The sequence below is a fragment of the Hyperolius riggenbachi genome, chromosome 1 (genome assembly GCF_040937935.1).
Source record: "Hyperolius riggenbachi isolate aHypRig1 chromosome 1, aHypRig1.pri, whole genome shotgun sequence".
Taxonomy (NCBI): Eukaryota; Metazoa; Chordata; class Amphibia; order Anura; family Hyperoliidae; genus Hyperolius; species Hyperolius riggenbachi.
In genome coordinates this window covers 141,189,488-141,217,218 of record NC_090646.1, presented here as the reverse complement: position 1 = coordinate 141,217,218, position 27,731 = coordinate 141,189,488, and the positions used below count along the sequence as shown (strand labels likewise).

The following is a 27,731-nucleotide window of genomic DNA, read 5'->3' as shown; positions in this document are numbered from 1 at the left end:
ATAATGAAGGATACACCTTCTAACATCCAAACAATGAAGTTTCTTCTCCTTCTCATTCGTTGGTTTATCACAGAATGATGGCAGAAAGATCTCCTGAGATCGATGAAATTTTGAAGACACTTTAGGAAGGAATGCAAAGTCTGGACGCAGAGTAATCCTATCCTCTGAGATAGTACAATAAGGTTGCTTAATGGATAAGGCCTGAAGTTCGCTGACTCTCCTGGCTGTGGTGATTGCCAGAAGAAAGGCCGTTTTCAACGTCAGAAGTTTATCCGGAATCTGATCCAGAGGCTCAAAGGGATGTTCACAAAGACTCTGCAACACGATATTCAAGTCCCAAGGAGGCACCTTAGATATCACCACCGGCCTGAGACGTTTAATTCCCTGAAAAAAACGAAGAAAAAACTCTTCCTGAGCTAATCTTCTTTCTAAATATACACTTAAAGCTGCTGTCTGAACCTTAAGAGTACTGGCACTTAATCCCATGTGAAATCCATCCTGAAGAAACTCCAGAGCTGAGGCGGAAAGTGTAGGATCATTCTCCTTTCTAGTACACCATTCACAGTAAATGTTCCATGTTTTCTGATAAATCTGCCTCGTAACCTTCTTGCGGGATTGTATTAACGTCTCAGAAAGTCCATCCGAAAACCCCTTTGATTTCAGGATTCCCCACTCAACCTCCATGCTGAAAGGTGAAGGCGCTTGAGGTCCGGGTGAAGAACTGGGCCCTGCGACAACAGATCTGTTCTGAGTGGAAACAATATTGGTTGACATATTGCTAACTTCTGTAACAGAGCAAACCATGGTCTTTTCGGCCAGAAAGGTACTATGAGGATTACTTGTGCTCTGTCCTGCATAATTTTGTTCAGAACCCTTGATATTAGAGGTATTGGAGGAAATGCATACACCAGGTTCAACCTCCACTCTATGGAGAAGGCGTCTATCTGCCACGGATTGTCCTTTGGATACAGGGAGCAAAAGTTTTGACACTTTGAATTTTGCCTCCTTGCGAATAAGTCTACTGCAGGAATGCCCCATGCCTGACTGATCTGAACAAATACTTCTGGATTCAGAGACCACTCGTCCTGTAATATCGCTGACCTGCTGAGATAGTCTGCTACAACATTGCAAGTCCCCTTCAGATGAATCGCCCTGATGGAAGATAAGCTGTTCTCTGCCCAATGCAGAATTCTTGCTGTCTGAGACCACAACCGAGGACTTCTTGTCCCTCCCTGATGATTCAGGTAAGCCACTACACTGCTGTTGTCGGACCTGATCAGGACGTGACAGTGCTTGATCTGATCCTTGAAGAATTGAAGGCCTCTCCATACTGCTTCCAGTTCTCTGCTGTTGGAGGATCGTCTTGCCATTGTACTGGACCACTGACCCTGTGCTGGAAGAGAGTCCATGTGAGCGCCCCACCCCCATGTACTGGCATCCGTCGTTATGATTCTTTGAACTGGAAAAAACCACATGCGACCTTCTGACAGGTGAGACAGTTCCTGCCACCAGTTTAATGACACTTTTACACTGTATGGGATCAGAATCTTCCTTTCTAGGGCTGAAATAGTCCTGTTCCAGCTCCTTAATATCCACAACTGCAGGGTCCTGGCATGGAATTGACCCCATTGTACTGCAGGGAAGACTGAGCTTAACAGACCGAGTAATGCCATGGCTTTTCTTATACTGATGGCTCTTGATTCCTGAAAAGAAAGAACAGAATTAAGTACTGCCGAAATTTTCCTTTCTGGGAGAAAAACTCTTTCTTGGCGGGAGGAAAAAATAAATCCCAGATATTCCATAGACTGGCTGGGTATTAGTGCAGATTTTGACCAGTTAATTAACCAGCCTAAAGACTCTAGACTGTCAATGCATAATTTAACCTGATCACTTACAGACTGTAAAGAATTACCCCAAATTAGTAAATCATCTAGGTAAGCAATGATGTTAATGGATCTACACCTTAAGACTGCCAATACTTCTGCCATCACCTTTGTGAACAGCCAAGGGGATGAAGCTAGCCCAAAAGGTAACACATTAAATTGGAAATGTCTTACCTCTTCTTGAAGGTGAATTGCAAATCTTAGGAACTGCTGGGACTCTAGATGGACTGGCACATGCAGGTAGGCATCTTTGAGGTCCAGAGAAGCTAGAAAACAGTCTTTTTGCAACAGGGTTATTACAGAATTCACATTGTCCATTCGAAACTTCCTGTATTTTACGGCCTTGTTCAACCCCTTTAAATTTAGAATAAATCTGAAGGCTCCCTGAGGCTTTTTTATCAGAAAAACTGGTGAGTAGAACCCTTGGCCTCTCTGGCAGGATGGTACTTCTCTGATCACTCTTTTCTCCAGAAGGGAAACCACTTCCTCCTGTAACGCCTCTCTTTGGTCTGTTGACCTTGGTTGCGGAGTTACCACATACTGCTGGGGTGGGGGATATTCGAATTCTATTCTGTACCCTTCCAATATTATTTTCAAGAGCCACTGACTTGTGAACCGCTGGCACCACGTTTCGTAGTAGTGGGAAAGCCTTCCCCCTACTGGAATACTGGCGTCATTGCTTATTGGGTTGGTTGGGCCGGGGAAAAAGAGCCTTCCCTTTTTGGTTTCTACTTGGAATCCACTTTTTCCTAGGTGGGATCTTTGCCTCAGGTTCCCTGTTGCCACTGCGAGCTGGGCCCTTGTACTGAAAAGCTCTCTTTTTTGTCGGAAAATTTTTCTTATAGTCTGAGGTTCTTTCTAGCGTCTGGTCTAGCTTTGAACCAAATAACAGCTCACCTTCACAGGGTAAACCACATAACTTGGAGCGAGACGAATTGTCCCCCTGCCAAGTCTTCACCCATATGCCTCTCCTTGCCGAGTTAACAAGGGCAGTTGTTCTGGCTGTTAATTTAACCGTATCATCCGCTGCATCTGTTAAGTAATTAGTAGCATTAAATAAATTTGGAAAGTCCTCTAAAATCTCTTCTCTGGGCACCCCCGAAGCTATCTTAGACTGAGTCTGCGTGAGCCAAGCTTTAAGGGATCGTCCCACTGCCGTGGATGCCACTGCTGGCTTAAATGTTAAAGATGCTGACTCCCATGCCCTACGCAACAGATTGTCCATCTTCTTATCAATCGGGTCTTTTAAATTGCCAAAGTTCTCAAACTGCAAATCGGATCTTCTGGACACCCTTGAAAACGATGGGTCCAGTTTGGGAACCGGACCCCAGAATTTTTGATCATCAGGACTGAAAGGATAACGACGAGAAAGAGACTTGGGCCAAAACGCCCTCCTTTCAGGGTCATCCCACTCCTTCCCAATCATTGACTTTAGAGAGGAATGGACTGGGATGAAGCAATTCTGGGGTTCCGCCAAACTCACGTACATCTGATCCAAGGGGGTCAAGGATTTTCGCTCCACTGTTATACCCATAGTGCTCTGCATAGCAGACAACAAGTCCTTCATTAAGTTAGGTGCAAAAGCGAACTTCTGAGGAACCTCTGGGTTCTCCTCCTCTTCTCCAGAAATTTCCTCTAAAGATGAAATTTCTCCTTCCTCTCCTGATAATTCTGAATCCCCTGACTCATTATCCTTCCTTTTACGTTTAGCTGCAATTTGATGCGGTGAAGTGGGAACCTGTAAGGCTTCCCCCACCTCAATCACCAGGGCTGGAGGATTTCCGTCTAAAGGAGCAGGTATAGCACCAGTAACAGAGGCTGAAGTAGAAGGAACTGCAGACTCCGCCAATGTAGAATCCTTTATCTCTTTAATGGCCGAGGCCATCTCAGACCGCATCCACCCCATCAAGTCCTTAAACACCACTGGGGATTCCTCTTTGACTACTTTCTCTCTACATGACTGGCAAAGTTTCTTTGTAGAGGAAGAATAGAAGCGTGAGTTACACATAACACAGCGTTTCTCAGTTCTGCCCGAAGCTTGTCCACCTTGAGTTTGCTGAGACACCGATTTCTCCTTATCACTTTTTGAGGGTTTAGGCTAAAAAAGAAATAAAGAGACTATCAGCCTTACAAGGTGGACCCAGACACTTACAAACAGCCCTCTCAAAGCCTGATAACCTCTAGCTCACCAGAGAGGGGATAGCGCCAGACTCCGCAGAAGTCAGAGGAGAAGGGCCTACAGCGTCCTCCATGATCACCGACAGCAATGGTGATCGTGGCTCAACATATACATATATATACCTCTCGGAATTACCTGCAGCTGAAGTCAATTTTCTTTCCCCGCCGCGGCCCCTGCCGCTGCCGTCAGCTGACACGTCATGCGGGACGCATGCGCATGACGTCACATCCGCCCGGAACTTCCGGTATGCGCTCCTGCCGCCATAAAGCTTCTGCATCTCTGGGAGAAGCCTCCTCCACGCTGTGCGCTGGACCAGCCGAGTCCCCTGCTCAGCCTTAGTATGCCCGCGCTGCACCGCTGCCCTCGCCGCCTGACGTAGTAGCACTGGAGACCTCTCAAAGCGTCCCGTCCGGGACAGGAAAAACAACTGGATACCTTTGGTGGGTAACATCTTTATATACTACTCCTGCCTGCCTGTTATGCAAATTTGTATCTTCTAGCTTCCTGTCCAAAGTTTAGGAGGGAGACAAGTCTCATAGGAGGGGTGCTGTCAGGAGGACGTTCTGGGAAAGTGTGATATAAATGTCCTGTGTCTTGTCTAAAGATACACACATATGCACTGAAAACCCAAAATGAACTGGAACAAATTATACAAGTAGGTAAGCTAATGCACCCTCTAGGTGCACTGTTATGCTTTAAAACTACTAATCTACTATTCACATGAAGTAAGAGATGCGTGGCACAGAAGACTTACATCATCAGTAGTAGCCAGGCTTTCACTTGGTGTAAGCTCAGAGTTGGATGCCATCCATCCTGCCGCCTCCAGAGGCTTAGAAGCATTCTGTTTCTTCTCTGCATTTTCACTCACACGTTTGGTCACAATATCCTGAGAGGGCAAGGAAAGACAAATGTAACAACAAGCCTAGTCTTACAATTTAGCTTTATTATAAAATGAAATTTATATTTCAAACTGAAGCTAATTACAAATTTCCAAAGTGAACAGAAAACTTAAATGTCCCTTCTTCGCAGCCACACACTCTGTACTATGTCAGGGGTACAGCTGCCATGAGACTGTTCCGAATTTTCCACCTTGCAGCATGGGAGAATTAGGTTCACAGGACAAGAGGGCTTTGTTACTTTGTACAGGTAGTCCCCGACTTACGAACGCCCTACTTACGAACGACCCGCCAATACGAACGGCATGGATTCAGTGTTTCCATGGGAACAAGCCAAGAACATTTTTTTGTCAAATTGGACTTGTAGTTTTTGAGAAAATCGATGTTAAAAATTAAAAAAAAAAATGGCTTGTAAACTTGTATGAGCAGGCACAGAGGGCAGAGGTGACACAGAGGGGGACACTGGAGGCACAGAGGAGGTACAGAGGACAGAGGTAGTACAGTGTTCCAACTTAAAAAAAACCTGAACTGAAAATTAAAAGTCAAAATAAGTGTACACAAGTCATACTTACCTTCCATGTAGTCTACTCCTCAGTGTCTTTCTCCTGTCTCGCGTCCTGTTCGTTAACGGTGATCAAGGGAATTTTCCGTCCTCCATTTTGAAAATGGCCATTACCCATAACAGCTTTCTAGTCAGAACACAGTTAAACTGTAACATCGCCCACTTGAGCCATAGGGAAACATGGACATTACCTGGTACATCAGTTTTCCTCTCAGCTATAACTGACAGCAACTGATATTTTATTGACAGCAACTGACATATTTCAGATCTGACAAAATATTGTCAGAACTGGAAGGGATTATTGTCAGAAGAAAATGGTGAGCTTCTGAGAGGAACTGATGGCAAGGTAACTATGCAATGTTCATTTGAAGTTACCTCATGTGTTTATTTTAAATATTTTTACTCAGTACAGGTTCTCTTTAAGAACAGATTAATTAATGATAAGAATGAACCTACAGTCCCTATCTCCTTTGTTAACTGGGGACTACCACTAATCAAGTTTAAAAAAATATTTCTACTAATCCTTGAAATATAAAAAGTCAAACCGAGAGCCAAATTAAAAACCTGTAATTTTCACAAAAGAAGCGGCATTTCGCTGTAGGAAAATAACTGAAAACGTTCTTACCTGTAGAGAAAAAAGGGCTTTTTGTCTCAAGGAATCTGTATTGAGCAGCTGCAGCTCATGGAAAAGCTCAATGAGGAAGTGGGGACGGCACTCATTTTGAGAGATGAGCGTGGCTACTTCAGAGTAAATAGTGTCACGCAATGCTTCAAACATAGAAAAGTCACTTCCAGCTTCTGGGGACAGAGAGAGAGAGAGAGAGAGAGAGAGAGAGAGAGAGAGAGAGAGAGAGAGAGAGAGAGAGAGACACACAATTAAATACCAAGACTCTGGCTTGCAGAAGTGAGGAGGGCATTTCATGATTTCACTTCAACAACTTAAAGAGGAGCTGTTAGGTATAGGGTCTCAGAGAAAATAAACACATATATCAGTAGCTAAAGATTGGCTGTACTTACATTACATATGCATTTCACTGTCCACGTTTGTACTTCACAGAATTTGTATACAGTATATGCAGAGATTGATGCTCCTGACAGCTCATGGCAGGTTCCATGTTTGTCTGTCTTCTATGAAGCCAATTGTGTCGTCATGTCCTGTCTGCTTCCTGATCACAGAAAAGCTCGTACTGAATAACACTAGTGTGCAGTGAATATTAATTAGCCAGGTGGCTAGGAACAATAGCGGACTCCTGCAGTGTACTCTGCCCCGAGATTTATCAGTGCTGTGCGCTGGACTGAGTTACAAGCTGCTGAAACTTGATACTGTAACTTCTCATTAGCAGCCGAGGGGAGGGCCCCAGAATGCTTTGCAGTATGGTATGCGGCTTGCGTCCTCTTAAAAGCTTGGGTCTAACAGCTTTGCTGATAAGCACACATCAAATGTAAGAGAGATTTTTAACTACAGTATTGCCTTTTTGGCTTCCTTCTAAACTGTTTAACACAGGAGAATAGAGGTTTAAATTAGCTTCTGCAGCCTGACAGTTACTCTTTAAAGAGACACTGAAGCGGAAAAAATATATGATATAATGAATTGGTTGTGTACTATGAATAATTACTAGAAGTTTAGCAGCAAAGAAAATATTCTCATCTTTTTATGTTCAGGTATATAGTGTTTTTTCTAACATTGCATCATTCTATAATATGTGCAGATTACACAACACTCAGCATTCAAAATTATTCTTTCAGAGCAGTCTGAACTAATGACCTCTCCTCTGGCAGAGAAAAAGTAAATAGTTCAATAACACTTGAGATAATACAAGTCAGATAACAGCCCTCTCCACAAAGTCGTAGAGCTTAATTGCTTTTTTGCATAGAGATAACAACTGGAGTTTCTCAACTCTTCCTGTACTGGAAACAATTACACTGATGTATCTGATCTTAATGTTTTATTTCTTACCTGTACTACACAAACAAATCATAATATCATAATTTTTTTTCGCTTCAGTGTCCCTTTAACCAGTTCACCCCCAAGGGTTTTTATCCTAACGGACCAGAGCAATTTTCAGTTGTCAGCGCTCCTCCCTTTTATTTACTAATAACTTTATTACTACTTATCACAAGAAAATGATCTATACCTCGTTTTTTTCGCCACCAATTAGGCTTTCTGTGGATAGTACATTTTGCTAAGAATTTTTTTATTCTAAATGCATTTTAATTAGAAAAACAGAAAAAAAAGAAAAAAAATCATTATTTCTCAGTGTTCAGCCTTTATAGTTTTAAAATTAAACATTCTCCTGTGGATAAAACAAACACGTTTTATTTGCCCAGTGGTCCCGATAATTAAACCGTTTAGATTATGTCCCTACCACAATGTATGGCGACAGTATATTATTTTGAAATATAAGTGGTTATTTTTCTGTTTGTTCTGGCCATAATTACAAGCCCCTATGTAATAAATTAAAATTAATTTCCCCCCATAAAATATAGAATAAAAAAAGCTGAGTCCCTAAGGCAACTATTTTTTTTTTTTTTTTTAAGCTGATTTTTTTTTTTTTACAAGTGTTTTTTTTTGGGGGGGGAGGGTTGGAAGTGTAATTTTATTAATGATGTGTATATACTTGAAAATGTATGTATTTTGTAGGTGTAATATACTTTTTGGCCACAAGATGGCGCTAGTGAACACTCATAGGACGTGTTCTTTTTTTTTTTTTTTTTTTTTTTTTTTTTTTTTTTTTTTTTTTTACACACACTTTATTAAACTGTTACATTTCCTGTTTATGTGAATGGACGTAGCCGCTGTTCGCGGTCACGTCCATTCACTCCAGGCACTGCGATTGGGTAGAGGACTGTTCAGTCCTCTTCCCCAATCGCCCAGCACGGGATCCCGACGGTAATGGCGGCGGTAGCGGCGGACACACGGCGGTAGCAGCGGCGGGAATGCGCGACAGACAACTTGCTAAATAATCCATTGTACACAGTAATGCATCCAGCTGAAAACGCTCTCCAAAAACAGCACTAAAATAGTAAGATGGTTTTAAGGGAACCTTAAGTAAAAAGGATAGAGGCTAGCCTATTTATTTCCTTTAAACCAGGGGTGTCCAAAAATTTTAGGCCAATGGCCATAATGCTAATCTAGCAAAATGATGAATTTTGTTAGCAGTGGCTTTGACTGCTGCTGGCATGGTGGCGGCTGTTATTGAAGCAGCAAACACTAGCCCCCAAGCATGCCTAATCATCTCAGATTTCCACTGTTTTTAAACAGTTGGTTAATTAAAAGATTGCAGGTGGTGGAAGAAGAGATGGGGGATAAAACAGCCACATAGCACTGGACTGCATCCTGAGGTACAGTGGTCCCATTGACTCTGATCAAATTTTGGCTAAAATCTGACTGAGTTTGAGTGGACAATAGGTAGTATCAATCAATATTATCCAACTGATTTTATGAATTGAATCATCGATGGCTTGCCAGATCAAGCAATGGTTAGTATTAGAAATTGCATATATAGGCAGGTTTGATGCATTTGATATTTTGTGGAATGCAAAGTCTGAAAAATAAATGTAAGCTAATATTGTGATGTACAAGAACATTTAGATTTCATTTGGAGTTAGTTTTGTTTCTTTCTGTACTTGGTCTTTAAATCACACAGGACTGCAGTAAAGCCTGTTATACGGTTAGTGTACTACTAGCATCAAACCAGAACTGTAAGAAAACGCAGGATGTAAGCAGGAAACTGAATATAGTGAAACAGTAGTAAGGCCTGGTTCACACATGCATGGATGAAAAACTGATCTGCATAAAAATTGATACATGGGATCAGTGTTTAAAAGGCATCAGTTTTTCATCTGTGACCCTCCGTTCCGTTAAAAAATGGTCAATGCGACGGATGTGTCAATCCTTAAAAATCACTACAGACCCAAACTTGTGGTCCATTTGGTGGAACTGGCTGAACGGATCTTTTCAAACAAAGCATTGTGAACGGATCCTAATGATTAACATAGTTCGTTCGTATCTGTTCCACAGAGTCCTGTTCCCTCTTCTATGCCATGCCTGTGCGTCTCCTCCGCACCGCTCGGCAAGCAGCTTCTCAGCAATCTCGAGGGGAAGGAATGTCCCTTGAAGGAGAGGCACTCCTGTAAAATGTCCACTCTTGTCTCTTGTGTTAGGAACGCCCCTTTTTCTGCTCTAATTGGCAAGCTCTGCCTCTCCCTTGCCTCCCAGCTCTGTGTTGAGACACAGAGCCAGAGATGCAGCGTCATGACCCCAGGTAGGAGCGGCGGTAATTTACGCTACCTGATCCGGCTACCCTCTCAGATCAGGTAGCATTTTTTATTAACAAACTTGCCCACCTCAGGTTTGCTTTAATATTGGAAGCATAATTTACCTGAAGAAGCCTCTGCAGCTTTGCTGTCCTTTTTAAGTCTTAGTAAGTGCTCAGAAGTGATGGGATTTCCTGTGCTTGTCTCCTCAGTCTGTGCATGCTTGCTGCTACTCTCTTTAGGCTCAGTGAGGCTGGAGGCACTACCACTGCGAAGACCTGGATAAAAACCACACAGCCTGTCAGTATTAAAAGGAAAGTGTTGGAGGAGAAATATCAAGTCTGACATTGCTGTTCCTTTCAATATACACCAGTTCCCTGGACAATCCGGCTGATCTTTTGCTTTCACCAGATTCTGTGTCATGCCTGCAAAAAACATGCAGCCAGTGAAGTCAGAACAAATCCACATACTAACTCTGGAACAGTGTTCATTAAAGTAAACCTGAGGTGATCCTTCACCAAAAAAACCAAATACCCACACAAGATCCTCCTGAAGATCACAACTACGTTCCTCTTCACTCACAATAGTATCATATGCTGCACCCTTGTGAGTACAGCCTTGCACAGAGGTGCTAGTGCACAAATGGCTTGAGCTTACTGCGCAGGTGCGGCCATACTCGTGCAGGCACAGTACAGCCATGCTCGTGCACAAAGAGGAGCATGGTCGCATTCAGCTCCCACAGTACAGTTTATGTCCTCTGAAGGCTGCCATTGTAAATTTTATGTATAGTTGCTGTAATTTTATATTATAAAGTATCCAGTGAGAATTTGTCCTTTGCTTACACTCTGTGTTCAGCTGAAGCACTGCTACCAATGTGTACTAATAGTGGCTGATAAGGAAACACAAACAAGATAATATAATCACTCATCAACAGGGATATGTGAGGGTGCAGGCTAGTGTACCATATTTTCTGAACTTAGATGCATGTCTTTTTTCAACCTAAATAACTATAACTTCCTCAACTTCAGATTTAAAGCTAAGTTTCCCACTGAAGAGGAAAGTACTGTGTTTATCTGTTTAAATGCCGTTCTGCTACCAATTTTTTTGTCTGCTACTGTGCAGGTGCAGTTTGGCAAGCTTCAGGAGCACATAGCGCTGGAACGGAAAGACAGAGAGGGAAGGGGGTTCCCACTCACAAGGCATATGACTTTTTCTTTAAAGAAACACACAGGTTTATTTAACAGTAAAGGCAAGCCATATTTTGGAGAAACAAATTACCGGGATTCTTTAATCCTTTATTCTTCTGGTGGCAAATTTTCCTTTTCCTATTTTTGGTTTTGGGGGTTTTGTCCTTAGAAGCAAGGCTGGCTTGGGCTGAGGCTTTCCGAGACGTAAAGCTTTTAGTAACCGTTGTTGGATCCTCTGGATCTGGCATGCTGCTTAAACTGTCCATGGATTCCTCATCAAACTGCTTCACTCTCTTTGTTGCCTCCAAACGAGTCAAAGAGCATCCTAAAGCTGAATGTCCAGCATCCACATCGGAGGGCTTCTTCCCTTCATCTTTGTTCTGGCTTTCTGACTGTATACCTCTGTGGTGCTCCCCGTCGGCTGTTTTGTTATGTGAGGTTCTAGAAGAAAAATAAAATTTAATTTATGAGCATGGCAAAGCACCTAAAGCATGGTAAATGGCAGTGGCTGACATTACATTTAGTATAGTTCACTCACAAGACACTAAAATTGTGCGTTTTTCTTACTAAGCAGAGAGAGGGCAGTGGCTGGGGAAGCTGCTGGCTGTTATGCCTGGTACACACGATGAGACACAGAAAATCTATCGAAAAATCGATCCTAAATCAGATCGGATATGTTGGAAATAATTGGTCTGGCAGTAAATCTGCCAGAAAATCTTGTGTGTACCAGGCACAACAGTGACAAACTGGCCACTCCCCCATGATTTGTAGCAGCAAGCTCTTATCTTTAATCCCCTCCCGCCGCGGCGGGAGGGTGGCAGCCCCAGGACCACCTATAAGTCCTGGGGGCAGAGATTAGCAGGGATCGCGTGCATCCCCGCTTTCATTACGGAGCTCCACTCAGACATAAGCCTGCCAGCCGGCGATTAGCAGGCTGTTAGAAGAAACAAAACTTTTTTTTTGTTTGTTTATACAGCTGATGCCTATGATAGGTGAGCACTGATTGGATCTGATTGCAATCAGATCCAATCAGTGCTCACCTATCAAAGGCATCAGCTGTATAAAAAAAAAAAAAAAAAAAAAAGCAATCCGATGCCACCAACAAAGCTCTAATAGTGGCAACAAAAGGAGGGCAGATTGATTTGTGTGCTAACTTGTATGGCCCTGCAGCGAGCTGTTAAAGCTGCAGTGTGCTGAATTGTATAAAAATATGCTGGTCACTAGGGGGGTTCAAGCTGTGGTCCTCAACTGGGTAAACTGAAAAAAAAAAAAAAAAACCCTGTCCTTTTTGTATCATTTTATATTCACATTTTTAATGAAGTAGTTTCTTTGGGGGTCTAAAAAAAATAAAATAAAAATAAATAAAGTTCTTAAAGGACACCCGAGGTGACACGTATATGGAGGCTGGCATATTGATTTCCTTTTAAACAATGCAAATTGCCTGGCAGTCCTGCTGATCCTCTGCCTCTTAAGCCCCATCTACACGATACGATTCTTTGTGCGATCCGATTACGATTCTATTTACGATCCGATTAAATCCGACATGTCCGATCGGGATTCGATTCAATTTGATTTGCCATTGTTTTGCAATGGCAAATCAAATTGAATCGAATCACGATTTGACATGTCAGATTTACTCGGATCGTAAATAGAATCGTAATCGAATTGCACAAAGAATCGTATCGTGTAGATTGGGCTTTACACTTCTAGCCACAGATCCTGAACAAGCATAAAGATCAGATGTCTGACTGAAGTTAAACTTGATTTGCTGCGCGCTTGTTTCAGGTGGGCAATTCAGAAACTACTGATGCATTAAAGATTAGTAAGATGCCAGGCAAATAGTTTTGTTTCAAGGGAAATAAATATGGCAGCCTCTACATGCCTTTAACCTCAGGTGTCCTAAAAGACTAAACTTCTTTATGCAAAATAAAATTTCTGGCTGAAAAGAACTTTTCTAGATTTGATTTTAGGTTTATATTAACTACGGCAACGAACCATTTATCTCCTAATTGATGCAGCAATACACATTGCTCTTACTTTGTAACACTATCCAGGTTCAGTAACTCTTGGAAGAAAAAGGTATCCCCAGGCACACAATGCCAACTTTCAATTCATTTTATCCATCTGAAGCAATTAGTATAAAGTGAAAGATTCTGTTTTAACAAGACTAATTATTCTGACACTAACAGTAAACATCAACCCAGTAGGATAAATGAAAGCCATAAACAAGGACATTTACAAAAGATAGAAAAAAAACAAGCAATAAAAAAATGCCTTGCGATTTTGTTTTGTTTTCTTGGAGGAGTACGGTACCTTTGTCGGTCTGGTGGATTTGATGAATTACTTTCAAACGGTTTGGGAAAAGCCATGTACTCAGTCTTCACTGACGTATTCGGATCATGAGAGTGAAGCGGCATATCGCCTTGCGAGGCAGATGTCTGGCTGAAGTCTCCGATCACGGGCTGAAACACTGGATTGAAGTTCATACCTATATTAGAAGGAATAACATGCAAGCTCTATAAAAAAAAATATACTGGCCTTCTACACATTTTTAAACGAAGAAAAAAATATCCCTTTAATTCCTTCGGGACCGCCCATAGAAAAATGTACACCACATTTTTGGCTGCTTAAAGAGAACCTGTAACCAAAAAACCCCTCTGGGGATACTTACCTCGGGAGGGGAAAGCCTTAGGGTCCCAATGAGGCTTCCCCAACCTCTGAAGCTTTGAGGAATCCAGCGCTGGTTCCATGAAACCTGCAATCTAGCGCAGCGCTGTACAGGGGACAGCCTTGTCACTTAACTGTCCCTCCCAATAGCTCAAAACCTGATCCCATATATAGGCTGATGCCAATGTATGGGTAGTGTAGTGTATGGATCGCTGTCTAAGGCTAATTTGGGGAGGAGGGTTTATTTAAAAAAAAAAATCGATTTTAATAAAAAAAAAAAAAAAAAAAAAAAAAAAAAAAAATCGGAGACCACCAAAAGAAAGCTCCTTTAGTGGTAAGAAAAGGAGGTAAAATTCATTAGGGAGATCACTTCTATGACGAAGCAATAAATTGCTAAAGTGGCGAAGTGCTGAATTGTGAAAAATCGCTTAGTCACTAGGGGGGTATAAACCTCTGGTCCTCAAGAGGTTAAAATGTTCTAGAATATGAGGCATTAGGAAGGTCTCTCAGACAGTGCAGCGTGTGAGAGAAATTGCTGTTGCTGAGGTAACCCAGTGTTCTCACCAGAATTTTTTTCTAGCCGGGTGGCATGAAAAAATAGCTGGGTGGGGTGAGATTAGAGAATGCAGGGCTGGCGCTTCTCTACTTACAGCAGAGGTGGAGGTAAGCTGATAACAGCCGGGTGCCCACCAAAACTAGCCGGGTGGTGCACCCAGATAAAAGAGCCTGGGGAGAACACTGTAACCAATACATCTGCTGTATTGATACTGGCATGCTCTGCGTAAGGAGTTCAGCAAGGGGGAGGAGCAATTCACAAATCAGGTCTAGTCTACACTGCACAATCTGTAGAAATGCTACCGGCATTAGGGCTGGTTCAGACGGACGCTTGTGGAGCATTTACCGCAAGCATTCGGAACGTCGCGGTAAACGCTCCCATTCAAGTGAATGGGAGCGTTTACACCGAGCTTTTGCGCGCTTTTACCCGAACGCGGCGTTCAGGTCCCGATTTTCGCGAGCGTTCGGGCTGCCCCTGGAAGCGACATGTTGCTTGCAGGGAGCGGCCAACCACGACGGCTAATGTTCCCCTAGGGGAAGAAAAAAACGCGACCGCATCACGACGCGACCGAAGGCTACTGAAAGCCTGACCGCGCAGCCGCCGCAACGCCCCCAGATGCGACGCCACGCAGACGTCCGTCTGAACCAGCCCTTAAGCACATCTTAATCTGCGGCAGTTCTAGAAATTCACACTAAACTGCCGCTATTAAGCAGAGCTGTGGAGTCTGAGTTGGAGTCGGAGTAATTTTGGGTACCCGGAGTCGGAGTCAGTGATTTCATAAACTGAGGAGTCGGAGTCGGGTGATTTTTGTACAAAATCTACAGCTCTGGTATGTATTAGACTAAAGGTGCCCATACATTAGAACGAGTATGGGCAGATTCGATCAAGAGACCAATTTATCTCTAATCGAATCCGATTAGAGATACATTTCTCTCTAATCGAATCTGCCCATACACTACAGGCCGATTCCCGTCCAATTTCAGCATGAAATAATCAGGGAATCGTCCGAGTCCGCCGCTGTCCGCCCCCAAAATGTATAAATGTATGTAGTGTGTGTATTTATACATTACCTGTCCTGTAGCAGGTCGCCGGGTCCATCCGTCCATCTCGCCGCATACATGCTGGAGGCGCATAGCGTCTGACGTCAGCCGCTATGCATCTTCGTGACGTCAGAGGCCCGGCGAGATGGACGGAAACCGCATGGAGGATGACACCGGACAGGTAATGTATAAATGCACTACACACTGCATACATTTATACATTGCGGGGGTTTTGTCGTCTCGTCGCTCGTTGGCAAATCGGCCGCCGTACCGCTGCGCACCCGACCAACCAACCTCGCCCCGAAATTTTCCAACATGCGCGATCGACTGTGCAGCCAATTTCTGTCCCGAAATTGGTCGCTTTGTCGGTTGGGCATGCACTTGGCAGCACCAATTTTTATCCAATTCAATTATAATAATCGAATTGGATGGTCGATTGGTTGGTTGGTGTATGGCCCCCTTAAGAAGTCAGTACCTGGAGTTGGAGTCGGTGGTTTCATAAACTGAGAAGTATGAGTCTGAGTTGGAAGACTCCACAGCCCTACTATTAAGTAGGATTTAAGAAGTTTCTTATCATGCAGAACAGTCCCCCTGCTGGTAAGAACTATTTAAGAAGGAAAAAATGTCGGTAATGCTTTGATAAATCTGGCCCAATATACAGTATGTTAATTACATGTCATAAAGGTATGTTGTAGAATAAATACATTATACAATTGAAACTTAAAAACAGCACAGCTGTCAACAAGAAGTTAAAACTCTTGAACTAAAGCAATGAATCTAACTTGTGTATTCCTAGCCTAACATTTATTGACAATAAATGGAAACTGACGCCATTTTTTAGGTAGGACTTTAAAGAGAACCCTAGGTGGGTTCTAAGAATCCGATTAGCAGACAGAGGCTGGGTCTGCATACAAATGCCCAGCCTCTGTTGCTATACCGTCTCCCCCCAGGCCCCCTGCGCTCTTCTATCCCCCATAAATCATACGCCGTGCTAGCGACATCGCTAGCCGGCTGTTTACATCTATGTCGCCACTCCCCGCCTGCGTCCCTTCCCTCCTTGCTGATTGGAGGGAAGGGACGCAGGCGGGGAGCGGAGAAATAGAGGAGGCGGGGGAGCGGCGAGAGTGACAGTGTAGATGAAAACAGCCGGCTATTGACTTGCTGCGTGCTGTTAGCATGGCTGTGTGATTTATGGGGGCCAGCAGAGCGCAGGGGGGGGAAACAGTATGGCAACAGAGGCTGGGCATTATATGCAGACCCAGCCTCTGTGTGCTAATAGCATTCTTAGAACCCACCTCGGGTTCTCTTTAAAGCAAATCTGTACTGACGAAGGAACAAAAAGTTTGATACTTACCTCATCACCACGGTTGCTGTCCAGGACAAGAGGCTTCAGCTCACTGAACAAGAGCAGAACAACCACACTCATATACAGCAGGTAGCATGGCCACTGATATATTCAGAGTGTCCAAGCACAGAAACGGTGGGGTCAAGGAGGACATTAATAAACTCTGGACTGTCCAGAAGCTTCCCTCTACCTAAGTAAGCATCCAACGGTTAGTTTGCCAGGCCAGATTCAATGTAATATCCTTCTTACTGTGACTTTGCTATATGTTAGGTAGCTTGCTTTACGTGACCAATTATGGCTTGATGCTGATCTAAACACAAACAGAGCTTGTGCTGACTAGTTCAGCATTTCCATACAGTTCTCATTGCCATTTTCCAAAAGTGTGGTAATGTACAGCCCTCACCCTCATTGTGCTGGGACTGCTGGAGGGTTGCCTAACAACCACAATGCAAAGGGCAGCGGACAGGAGCAATGAGAATTGCAGGACACACTGGTCAGCACCAGGCCTGCTGTTTGAGGTTTTCTTTACTTTGGATTAGATGGGTTATAAGTAATGTAACCACAAATGTTTAAAAACATTCCAAAGAAGCAGCCAAATACAAATGCAAACTATAGCATACCTGGATTCATATTAGGGATGTTCCCAAAAGGAGGCATGCTGAAAACATTCATGGGTGAAGGGAGAAACCCAAACTGGTTGAAGACGTTAGGAGAAGCAGCACTTTCTCTGGGGTTTCTCTGCTGGCCATTCTGCTGTGTGTGTTCCTGCTGTTGCTGCAGAACTTCATTCAGCATCTGCTTAAGCCTGAGAAAATAACTGGTATTACTTAAAGCGTAACGGTCAGGCATAAAATCAATTATTTTTATCTGGTAAACAAGTAATAAGGATGCTAATCAGGCAATACAAAATTTAAAAATAGCTCTTACTTTCATTCTCCATAAAAGCTCATTCCCCAGTTTCTGTTGCTCTTATTTGGTACATCTGCTGCACAAAAGAAGTTGAAAGGCATGCTGGGTTTTCTTTTTTTCTTATTTACTTTCCCCTCAGACATATCTAATGCAGCCTTGATTGGCTGTAGCCTATTTCCCTCCCCTTTTCCCCTCCCACACCTCTGTTCCAATCTGATTGGCCAAAATTGCTCATGCTGAGAGAAGTAAAATAAACCAGCTCTGCACTCACACAATGACAATGCACTTTCTATTGCAGAGCTGGGTGGGCATGTCTGAAGACTAGGAGGAGGGCGGGCAAAGCATACATAGACAGTAAGGGAGGAAATTATGTCAGAATTGGCTTCAAGATAGACAAAGAAAGTCAAAATGGAAAATGCTAAGAAGGATTTTCTTTTTTTTTTACTTTGGAAAAAGCACTAAAATCAAAATGTGGAGAGTGCAATACATGTTATGTAAATAGAGCAAGTATTTATCTACTTATATGTGTGTGTATTTTCTGAGCTAGTATGGCTGACAGCTCCTCTAATGTGACACTGAAGCAAGAAAGCTTATGATATAATGAATTGTATACGTAGTACTGATAATTAATAGAAGAGTAGTAGCAAAGAAAATAGTCATTTTTATTTTCAGATACAGTGGGATGTGAAAGTTTGGGCAACCTTGTTCATCGTCATGACTTTCCTGTATAAATCGTTGGTTGTTACGATAAAAATGTCAGTTAAATATATCATGTAGGAGACACACACAGTGATATTTGAGAACTGAAATTACATTTATTGGATTTACAGAAAGTGTTCAATAATTGTTTAAATAAAATTAGGCAGGTGCATAAATGTGGGCACTGTTGTCATTTTATTGATTGCAAAACCATTAGAACTAATTATTGGAACTCAAATTGGCTTGGTAAGCTCAGTGGCCCCTGACCTACATACACAGGTGAATTTAATTATGAGAAAGGGTATTTAAGGGGGTCAATTGTAAGTTTCCCTGCTGTTTTAATTTGCTCTGAAGAGTGGCAACATGGGGGTCTCAAAACAACTCTCAAATGACCTGAAGACAAAGATTGTTCACCGTCATGGTTTAGGGGAAGGATATAGAAAGCTGTCTCAGATTTCAGCTGTCTGTTTTCACAGTTAGGAACATATTGAGGAAATGGAAGACCACAGGCTCAGTTCATGTTCAAGGCTCGAAGTGGCAGACCAAGAAAAATCTCGGATAGACAGAAGCGACGAATGGTGAGAACGGTCAGAGTCAACCCACAGACCAGCACCAAATACCAACAACATCATCTTGCTACAGATGGAGTCACTGTGCATCGTTCAACCATTCGGCGCACTTTACACAAGGAGATGCGAGAGTGATGTAGAGGAAGCCTTTTCTCCGCCTACAGCATGAACAGAGCCGCTTGAGGTATGCTAAAGCACATTTGGACAAGCCAGCTTCATTTTGGAATAAGGTGCTGTGGACTGCTGAAACTAAAATAGAGTTATTTGGGCATAACAAGGGGCGTTATGCGTGGAGGAAAAACGACACAGCATTCAAAGAAAAACACCTGCTACCTACAGTAAAATATGGTGGTGGTTCATCATGCTGTGGGGCTGTGTGGCCAGTGCAGGGACTGGGAATCTTGTCAAAGTTGAGGGATGCATGGATTTCACTCAGTATCAGCAGATTCTGGAGACCAATGTCCAAGATTCAGTGACAAAGCATTAATTGCACCGGGGCTAGATCTTTCAACAAGACAACAACCCTAAACACTGATCAAAATCCACTAAGGCATTCATGCAGAGGAACAAGTGCAATGTTCTGGAATGGCCATCTCAGTCCCCAGACCTGAATATAATAGAAAATCTGTGCTGTGAGTTAAAGAGAGCTGTCCATGCTTGGAAGCCATCAAACCTGAATGAACTAGAAAAGTTTTGTACAGAGGAATGGTCCAAAATACCTTCAAGCAGAATCCAGACTCTCATTGGAACCTACAGGAAGCATTTAGAAGCTGTAATTTCTGCAAAAGGAGGATCTACTAAATATTGATTTCATTTCTTTTTTTGTGGTGCCCAAATTTATGCACCTGCCTAATTTTGTTTAAACAATTATTGCACACTTTCTGTAAATTCAATAACCTTCATTTCACTTCTCAAATATCACTGTGTGTGTCCCCTATATGATATATTTAACTGACATTTATCATATCATAACATAACATGACATTCATCATAACAACCAAACCAACGATTTTACAGGAAATTCATGACAATTAACAAGGTTGCCCAAAATTTCAAATCCCACTGTATATATTTTTTGTTTATTTTTTTAATATAACATTGCATAATTCTGTCATATTTGCGACTACAAGCCACACTCTGTATTTTAAACTATAAAACAAGCAGCGCTAATGACCCTTTCAACATCCCAGCAGAAAAACTCTTCTCTAAATTTCTCTGACTGTTTGTTTGATGTGTAAGTGCTCCAGAAAACAGGGACCCAAGTTTGGTCGGAGAGCTCAGTGAAGCTCTTTTGCATAGATAACAACTGAAGTTTCTTAATTCTTCCTGTACTGGAAACAATATTAGAATAATTGATTTGCTAAAAATGATCTATTTCTTAGCTGTACTACACATGCAATTCATATTATAATTTTATTTTTACTTCAGTATCACTTTAAATCGTTCAGCAGAAAGCACAAATGGAGGAAATAACTCCCATCTAGAAGAAAATCAATTTCAAGCTTGTAATCATTTTAAAAAACTCTGTACACAAGAAGACACATGTATGTACACTGCCAAGCATACAAATTATTAGGCTGTGTTCCTAATAATTAATATAGCTTCCCTCACAGATAAGGAATTACAGCCATGAAGCTCTTTCCTGACAGAGAAAAGCTTCAGACTGCAGTGGATAGTTGAAAAAGGTCAATAGTTCATATATTTTAGCTCTACGAGACACAAAAAGACACTGACAAGGTCACTAAACAAAGAAACAATAATTCTACTTTTTTTACTTTTGTTATATCACATGAGTTTATTTTCATTTAGGGTTCTCCTGGTTATGTACATACAGAAGAAATTCGTCCGAGGTATACAGATTCAGCGGAGTGCTGGCCAAGAGTACAGTTCTCCCCTCTCACCACCCCCATTGTGACACGCTCCTTGAGAGCCGCTCCGCTTGCCCTTCTCTAATTCTCCCTTAAAGAGAACCCGAGGTGAGGTTCTAACAATGAAATCCCGATATAGAGGCTGGGTCTGCTTATAGAGCCCAGCCTCTGTTGCCATTTAGATTCCCCCTAACTTCCCCCTGCACTCAGCTAGACCCCATAATTCACAGCCGAGCTGTGCGGTTGTGTTTACTTTTGTAACGTCAGTCTCCGCTCTCGCCCAGAGCTCCGGTCCCCGCCCGCGCCCCTTTCCTCTAATCAGCGTGGAGTGAAGGGACGTGGGCGGGGACCGGAGTGATGCAGGAGGCGGGGGAGAGCGGAGACTGGCATTACAAAGGTAACCTCAGCCGCTGCTGACACGCTCAGTGTCGGCAGCGCGGCTGTGAATTATGGGGTCTCGCTGAGCGCAGGCGCGCGCGCGCACACACACACACACACACACACACACACACACACACACACACACACACACACACACACACACACACACACACACACACACACACACACACACACACACACACACACACACACACACACGTCTGTACTTTAGTATTTAGATAGCTCTACAACCAGAAAATGCATCAGAAGTGCAACAGATATACGAAAACCAATTTATTAAGCAGATGTCTTACAATAAATGGTACACATGTTCTGTACCTGAGAACGTTGTTTTGTTGCCAGTTGAGTTGAGTATGGCACTGGTTCAGCTGGTGCATAATAAGATGAACTTGTGGCGTTCCCATATTGCCGGGCATCATGTTGTAGGGGTTGGTGAATAAAGTCTGAAGAAGGTAGTGTAGAGACTAGAACAAGAGAGTAAACCTCTAATCACACAATATCCAGAAATGTAAACACTGATACCATACTATCAAATCTAGGGAATAAAAAGTGAAGCATATTTATAACTGAGACTAAAATGACCATTTCTCTTTATTTGCAGAACAGATAATTAATATCAAAGAGTATTGTGCCCGATTTTCATTTGGGAGGTTTTAAAAGATAAAAACCCAGTTATGACATCTTATAAACCAACAAAAATACAATTTCCTTAAACATTTTTTCTAAGCTCCTAAAGTGACTTAACCCCAACCAATCCACTGTCAGACTTGGGCCAAGAGTGGAACATTCTCCCCAGCTCCTGTAGGACAGTCTGACAAGAAGCAATATAGCTTCCACCCCAGGGCTGTGGAGTCAGAGCAATTTTGGGTACCTGGAGTCGGTGGATTCATAAACTCAGGAGACGGAGTCGGATGATTTTTGTACCAAATCCACAGCCCTGGCATTTGACTAAGAGTAATTTTGGGTACCTGGTAGGGCTGAACGATTTTCGGTTTTAAACCGAAAATCGTGATCAAGGTTAAGACGATCTTGAGATCGTCAGAGCTTCGGTTCTGCTGTGGTTTTCTCTACCGCTGGTACATGCTCTGCTCTGCCTATGTAAATGCATATGTAAATAAAACAGAGACATTCCCCTGTAGCTGCTGGAGAGGCGGCCAGTGAGGGGGTTAACAAAGCAATTAACTAACACTTCTGTAGCTCTCTACCTGGTGGGGGACAGTCTGGGACAACCACTAAAACTGTGGTCCCCTCTCTGCCTGTCCCGTGTGTGCTGCTGGCTGGGGGGTGACAGTGACTGACACTGAAAACCTCGCTGCAGCTGCTGGCTTGACAGCTTCTAGCAATCTCACAGCTGTTACACTCATCATCTCCCCTGAGCACTGATAAGTTACATGGGGAGTCACTGCTGTCATGTCACATAGTACTGAGCAGTGTATAGATAGGAAGTCAGCTAGATATATGTACAGATAGGGCAATATGATTATATATTCCCCTACATATATCTAGCTGACTTCCTATCTATACACTGCTCACTGTGTGACATGATAGCAGTGACTCCCCATGTAACTTATCAGTGCTCAGGGGAGATGATGAGTGTAATAGCTGTGTGATTGCTAGAAGCTCTCCAGCCAGCAGCGAGGTGACGTTTTCAGTGTCCGTCACTGTCACCCCCCAGCCAGTAGCACACACGGGACAGGCAGAGAGGGGACTGCAGTTATAGTCGTAGTAGTAGTCTATTGCGTTTTGCACACACACGTGACCCAGGGGAAAAAAAAGAATTATGGGAACCGCAGAGGAAAACGGACGCTAAAAACGCAATAGTACGCGTTTTTGATACGCGTCCATAGACTTTCATTGCATCCGTTTCTATGCGTGACGCACAGAACTGCGTGCAGCAATGCGGATGAGAAACGTATGCGTCTCATACGCATACATGTGAACTAGCCCATTCAAAAGCATTAGGAGCCGTTTCTATGCGTTTTTGGTACCCAGACACGTTCCCTGAAAACGTCTAGGAACGCGCATAGTCTGAACAGGCTCTAAGATAAGGAAAGTAAAAGCATTAGAAGAATACCTGCTGATCCCTCATCAAAGTCTGACATATGTTTGTGCTGAACTCCAGCTGTTTCTTGATTTGCTCTATTTGCTCCTGCCAGTGCTGTTTTTCTTCCACCTGGGAAAGGTCAGACACCCATCGCAGGTTCTCTTGTCTCCGCATGCTAATATTCTGCTGTTGTCTTGTTCTGGGAGAGGGACGATAATTGCCATCAACAGAGTATGTACGCTGACCTTTCCATCTATGAACACACACAACACAAAAATTAGTGCAATGAAGCCTGTCAAATAGGTGAACACTCCACCTTCTCAGAAAAGCTATTAAACAAGCACTGCAAACCAGAGGTGGGACAAGGTCCTCCAGCACCCAAGGCTGAGACACCAAAGTGCGCCCCTCCATCCCTGCCACCCCAGCCGTCACACACTGATTGCTATTAGACTAAGAGGCGCCACAGGGCCCACAACCTCCCCAACACCTTAATATCTAGTTATCTGGCTTGCAGTCACTGCCATGTATCCCCTTTTCTTATTTCTTTCTGTTTCAAACACAATTAGGAATGACAGCTGAATGAATTGTGCTCCCCCTCCTACACTGCGCCCTGAGGCTGGAGCCTCTCCAGCCTATGCCTCGGCCCGGCCCTGCTGCAAACAGCAGAATGTTTCTGCCCAAGAGTAACCAACACATAATCTCAAGGAGCCTGGGTGAGATTCAACAGAAAGAGAGGTCACATATACTGAATCCCCCCGAAACCTCCTGCCCAAATCACGGTGGATTACTTCACATCTGGGCAGCATGGTGGCATAATGGAGAGCACGCTCACAGCACTGGGTCCCCGATTCAAATCCTAGCCAGGGAAACATCTGCATAGAGTTTTTACCCCCCCCCCCCCCCCCCATCTGCGTGGGTATCCTCAGGGAACTCTGGACTCAAAGCGCTTGAGAGCTGCAGCCACTGAGGGCATGCTTAGTTGGCCTCCCTGCAATGTTTTGCCCATGGATGCCCTGCTGAATAGGTACTGGCTTACTGACTAGGATTCGAACCGTGGTCTCCTATGTCAGAGGCACCCTCCTTTCCACCCTTGGTCACACCAAAGAGTGTCCTCTGCATCAGTGCAGAAACCATACAGTAGCTTATGAGCAAAATTGTATGCTAAAGTATTAATTTCTTTGTTTAGTAGGGATGGTCAATGAGATTGAAATAATTCAAAGTTGATGCAGAATAATGCAAATTCTGTGTGCAAATGTATGCAACTTGAAAATGGGCCAACAAAATGCCCGTCAAGGTCTATCAGCATAACTTTACATACAGAATTTGCTTAATCTTGCAGCAATTTGGAATTATTTCGGGGATACCTTATCCCCTGACGACAGCGCAACGGCAAAACCGGAAGAGAGACTGGCCATTATCTGACTGGAACTTATGACTATATGCGTACTGAGCTTACACTTGAGGCTATTTTAACCACTTTGCATCCAGACCTTTTTTCCCCACTTATGGACCAGAGCAGTTTTGACAGTTTAGCTATGTCCTTATTTAATCAGAAATAACTTTATCCCTACTTATGACACAGAAATGAAATATATATTGTTTTTTTTCAAGACAAACTAGGCTTTCATTGTGTGCCATTTTTTTCCTCTCGCACAATTTTGTTTTCTATGACTTTTAATGGGAAAACAAGAAAAAAATAGAAAAAGCATTTCTCAGATTTACCAATTCCAGTTTAAAAATAAAAAGTGCTACTGTAGATAAAAGACACAAATTTTGTTTGGCTATTCTTACTACTAATTACAAAACTTAGATTATGTTCCGGTCACAATTTATGGTGAAGATATTTGATTCTGAAAGAATGCTACAGAGTGTATTTTTCACTATGAAAGGAGAAAATAAAAGTATTTTTAATAGTAAAAATCAATCTCATTAGCTCAGGAAACATATATTCCCATTCACCAATTAGTGCTGCATCAGATAGTGTCAGAAATGTGCACAAGAGCAAGCCCAATCCTGCACAGCACTGCTTCTGCTACAAGACGTATATCTACTGACTCATGGCTTAGATGAAGTCACAGAGGACGTATATCTACTGACTTGTGGATAAAGTGGTTAAACTGCTGGGTCCTTGTCATAGGGGCTGCAATGTAAGTGATCAATACACTGTATTTTAACTGCTTAAGAGCTGTATTAAACTTTAAAGCTACATCTACACGTAGCCATCCGGCGGCTCAATTAGCCGCCGGATCGCCTCTTCCACATCCCTGCGCATACCCGCCGTGTCCCCGCTCGCGCGTCGCATTTCATCCGCCCTTGTCCCTGCCCGGCGCCGCTCATCTTCCGCTCGATTCTCTGCCATTGTCCCCTCGTGGGGAACGAGCAGGGAATCGGTGGTAGCGAGATCCGACCTGTCGGATCTTATCAATCGAGCCGCATCAGCAGCTCGATAAGGCACATCGCCGAAACCTCGCCCCGTGTAGACGGGGCTTTATATGCGTTTGACAGAGGGACTTGCCCTCTGTTTATTTCTTGGCGGCCACCTGTTTACACGAGCATGGGTGACCATAGATATGGACATGTATCACACATTCATATAGACACAGGCCAGGTGCCAAGCAAAGCATGAAGAGGGCAGTGTAATGTGGGGAGTGCTAGTGCAGTGTCATGCAGGGATGGGATGTGGAGGGCTAGCAGCACCATGGGAGGAGGAAGTGAAGTGTGATATGATGAGGTGCATGGTTCTTATTGGGAGTGCAGTATCTTATCTAATAGATACATGTGCATATTATGTGAGATCTAGAGGCCATACCTGCAAGTGTATTATGGAGGTCTGAGGGGTCGTGTGTACGTGAACTATGGGGTGTCATATGTGCGAGTGTAATGTGAGAGTGTGCAGGGCTGTGGAGTCGGAGTCGTGGAGTCGGGCAATTTTGGGTGCCTGGAGTCGGAGTCGGGAAAAAATGCACCGACTCGGACTCCTAATGAATTTGTAACTGTAATTAAAATAGAAAATATGATAAAATGTTCTATTTCTCAGATAATAGTCATTAAAAATAATGTATATATACAGTATATATACAGTAATAGCTGTGCTTAGTCCACAAAAATGAAATAAACCAATCAAAATTAGTTACTTGTGCTGCTTCAATAAAGCAGTCCCCGTATTTTTAAGGTCAGATATACATATCTGATTGTGACTGTATATATGATGTGTACATAGGAATCTTATATATATATTGAATAACATCTATGCTGTAAGAATAAAGCCTGATGTGTAGCTGTGTCACTAATAGAGATGGTCAATGAGATGGAAATAATTCTGCATTGATGCTGATTTATGCAAATGTATGCACTCCCTTTGCTGATGAAATAATTTGATATGTTGTTAAAATTTGGTTTGGTGACTACAAATTAAAGGGTACCCGAGACGGATGAAAAGTAAAGTTTTATACATACCTGGGGCTTCCTCCAGCCCCTTTCAGGCTAATCAGTCCCTCGCTGTCCTCCACTACCCGGATCTTCTGCTATGAGTCCTGGTAATTCAGCCAGTCAGCGCTGTCCGGCCGCATGCCGCTCCCACAGCCAGGAACATTCTGCACCTGCGCAATAGTGCTGCACAGGTGTAGTATGCTCCTGGCGGCGGAGTGTGTGCATGCGCACTACGCCCGACTGGCTGAAGAACCTGGACTCATATCAGAAGATCCAGGTGGTGGAGGAGGACAACGAGGGACTGATTATCCTGAAGGCGGCTGGAGGAAGCCCCAGGTATGTATAAAACTTTAATTTCATCTGTCTCAGGTTTACTTTGTTACACAGTAGTACTATACTCTACATATGCACTCCCCACAGAGCTGCAGGGGAATCCACTGAGAATGCTGTGCACATTGAACACAGAGGTGTTGTCTATCACCCATAAACCTTGTTCAGATTGTGCATGAAGAATGTGTAATAGAGGAAGAATCTCCTCATTCCCCTGCAGAGTACCTGCACATCACTCTTACATGTACCCACAGTCACATTGCCTAGGGCCTGATAGATGTTCTTTGTTCCGGTTTGTACCTTTTACAAGTACTCTTACCAAGGACTAGTTTTAGTCTAAAGGGAATAAATATAGTAGTCTACATATCCTTCTCACTTCAGTTGTCTTGTAAAATTCCTAAGCGTTGGCAGTTAAGAGACGAATTTCATGTTACATACTTTTAATCAACAACATTGTAATATGCAAATTAGAGGAGTCGGAGTCGAGGTCGGTGGAATCCTAAACTGAGGAGTCGGAGTCTGTGGATTTTTGGACCGACTCCACAGCCCTGGGAGTGTGTAGCGTCATGTATGCTGGGAACCTATGCTAAAAGCTTCTCTCTGCTCATTTGCAGAAAAGTTTCTGCATGGTCAGAATGAGCCGCCATCAGAAGTGGAAGTCATATCAGTTGTAGCCTTATGATTTCTCATAATGTACAGGCCACAGGGTCTGCTAAGCCACTGCTGTGTTAGGTGTGACAGTGGAGGGTGTGCACTTATCACACATAACAAGGACTTTACTTCTGCTAACTATTTTAGAACTTCAGTACAATGGTATCCTAGACCTAGACAATGTCTCAAGTAGTTCCTGTTCCAGTAACAGTAAACAAATAAATGGCTGGAGTTTCACTGTGACCAAAGCCTGCAAGG

The 27,731-nt window shown here is 43.2% G+C and overlaps 1 protein-coding gene across 12 annotated transcripts in view; it reads right to left on the bottom strand.

The window, feature by feature from the left end:
* PCM1 (pericentriolar material 1) overlaps positions 1-27,731 on the bottom strand; it is a 156,060-nt gene that overhangs the window by 30,142 nt on the left and 98,187 nt on the right. For 10 of the 12 annotated variants that reach the window (XM_068278646.1, XM_068278648.1, XM_068278649.1 and 7 more), the window contains 8 exons: positions 23,094-23,316; positions 21,338-21,483; positions 17,193-17,377; positions 13,278-13,452; positions 11,056-11,405; positions 9,903-10,055; positions 6,146-6,318; positions 4,817-4,948 (listed from right to left, as the gene is read on the bottom strand). In XM_068278646.1, the coding sequence (XP_068134747.1) occupies positions 4,817-4,948; positions 6,146-6,318; positions 9,903-10,055; positions 11,056-11,405; positions 13,278-13,452; positions 17,193-17,377; positions 21,338-21,483; positions 23,094-23,316 (1,537 nt within the window). The remainder of the gene's footprint in view (positions 1-4,816; positions 4,949-6,145; positions 6,319-9,902; positions 10,056-11,055; positions 11,406-13,277; positions 13,453-17,192; positions 17,378-21,337; positions 21,484-23,093; positions 23,317-27,731) is intronic. The other 2 variants (XM_068278650.1, XM_068278651.1) reach the window with 2 other exon arrangements.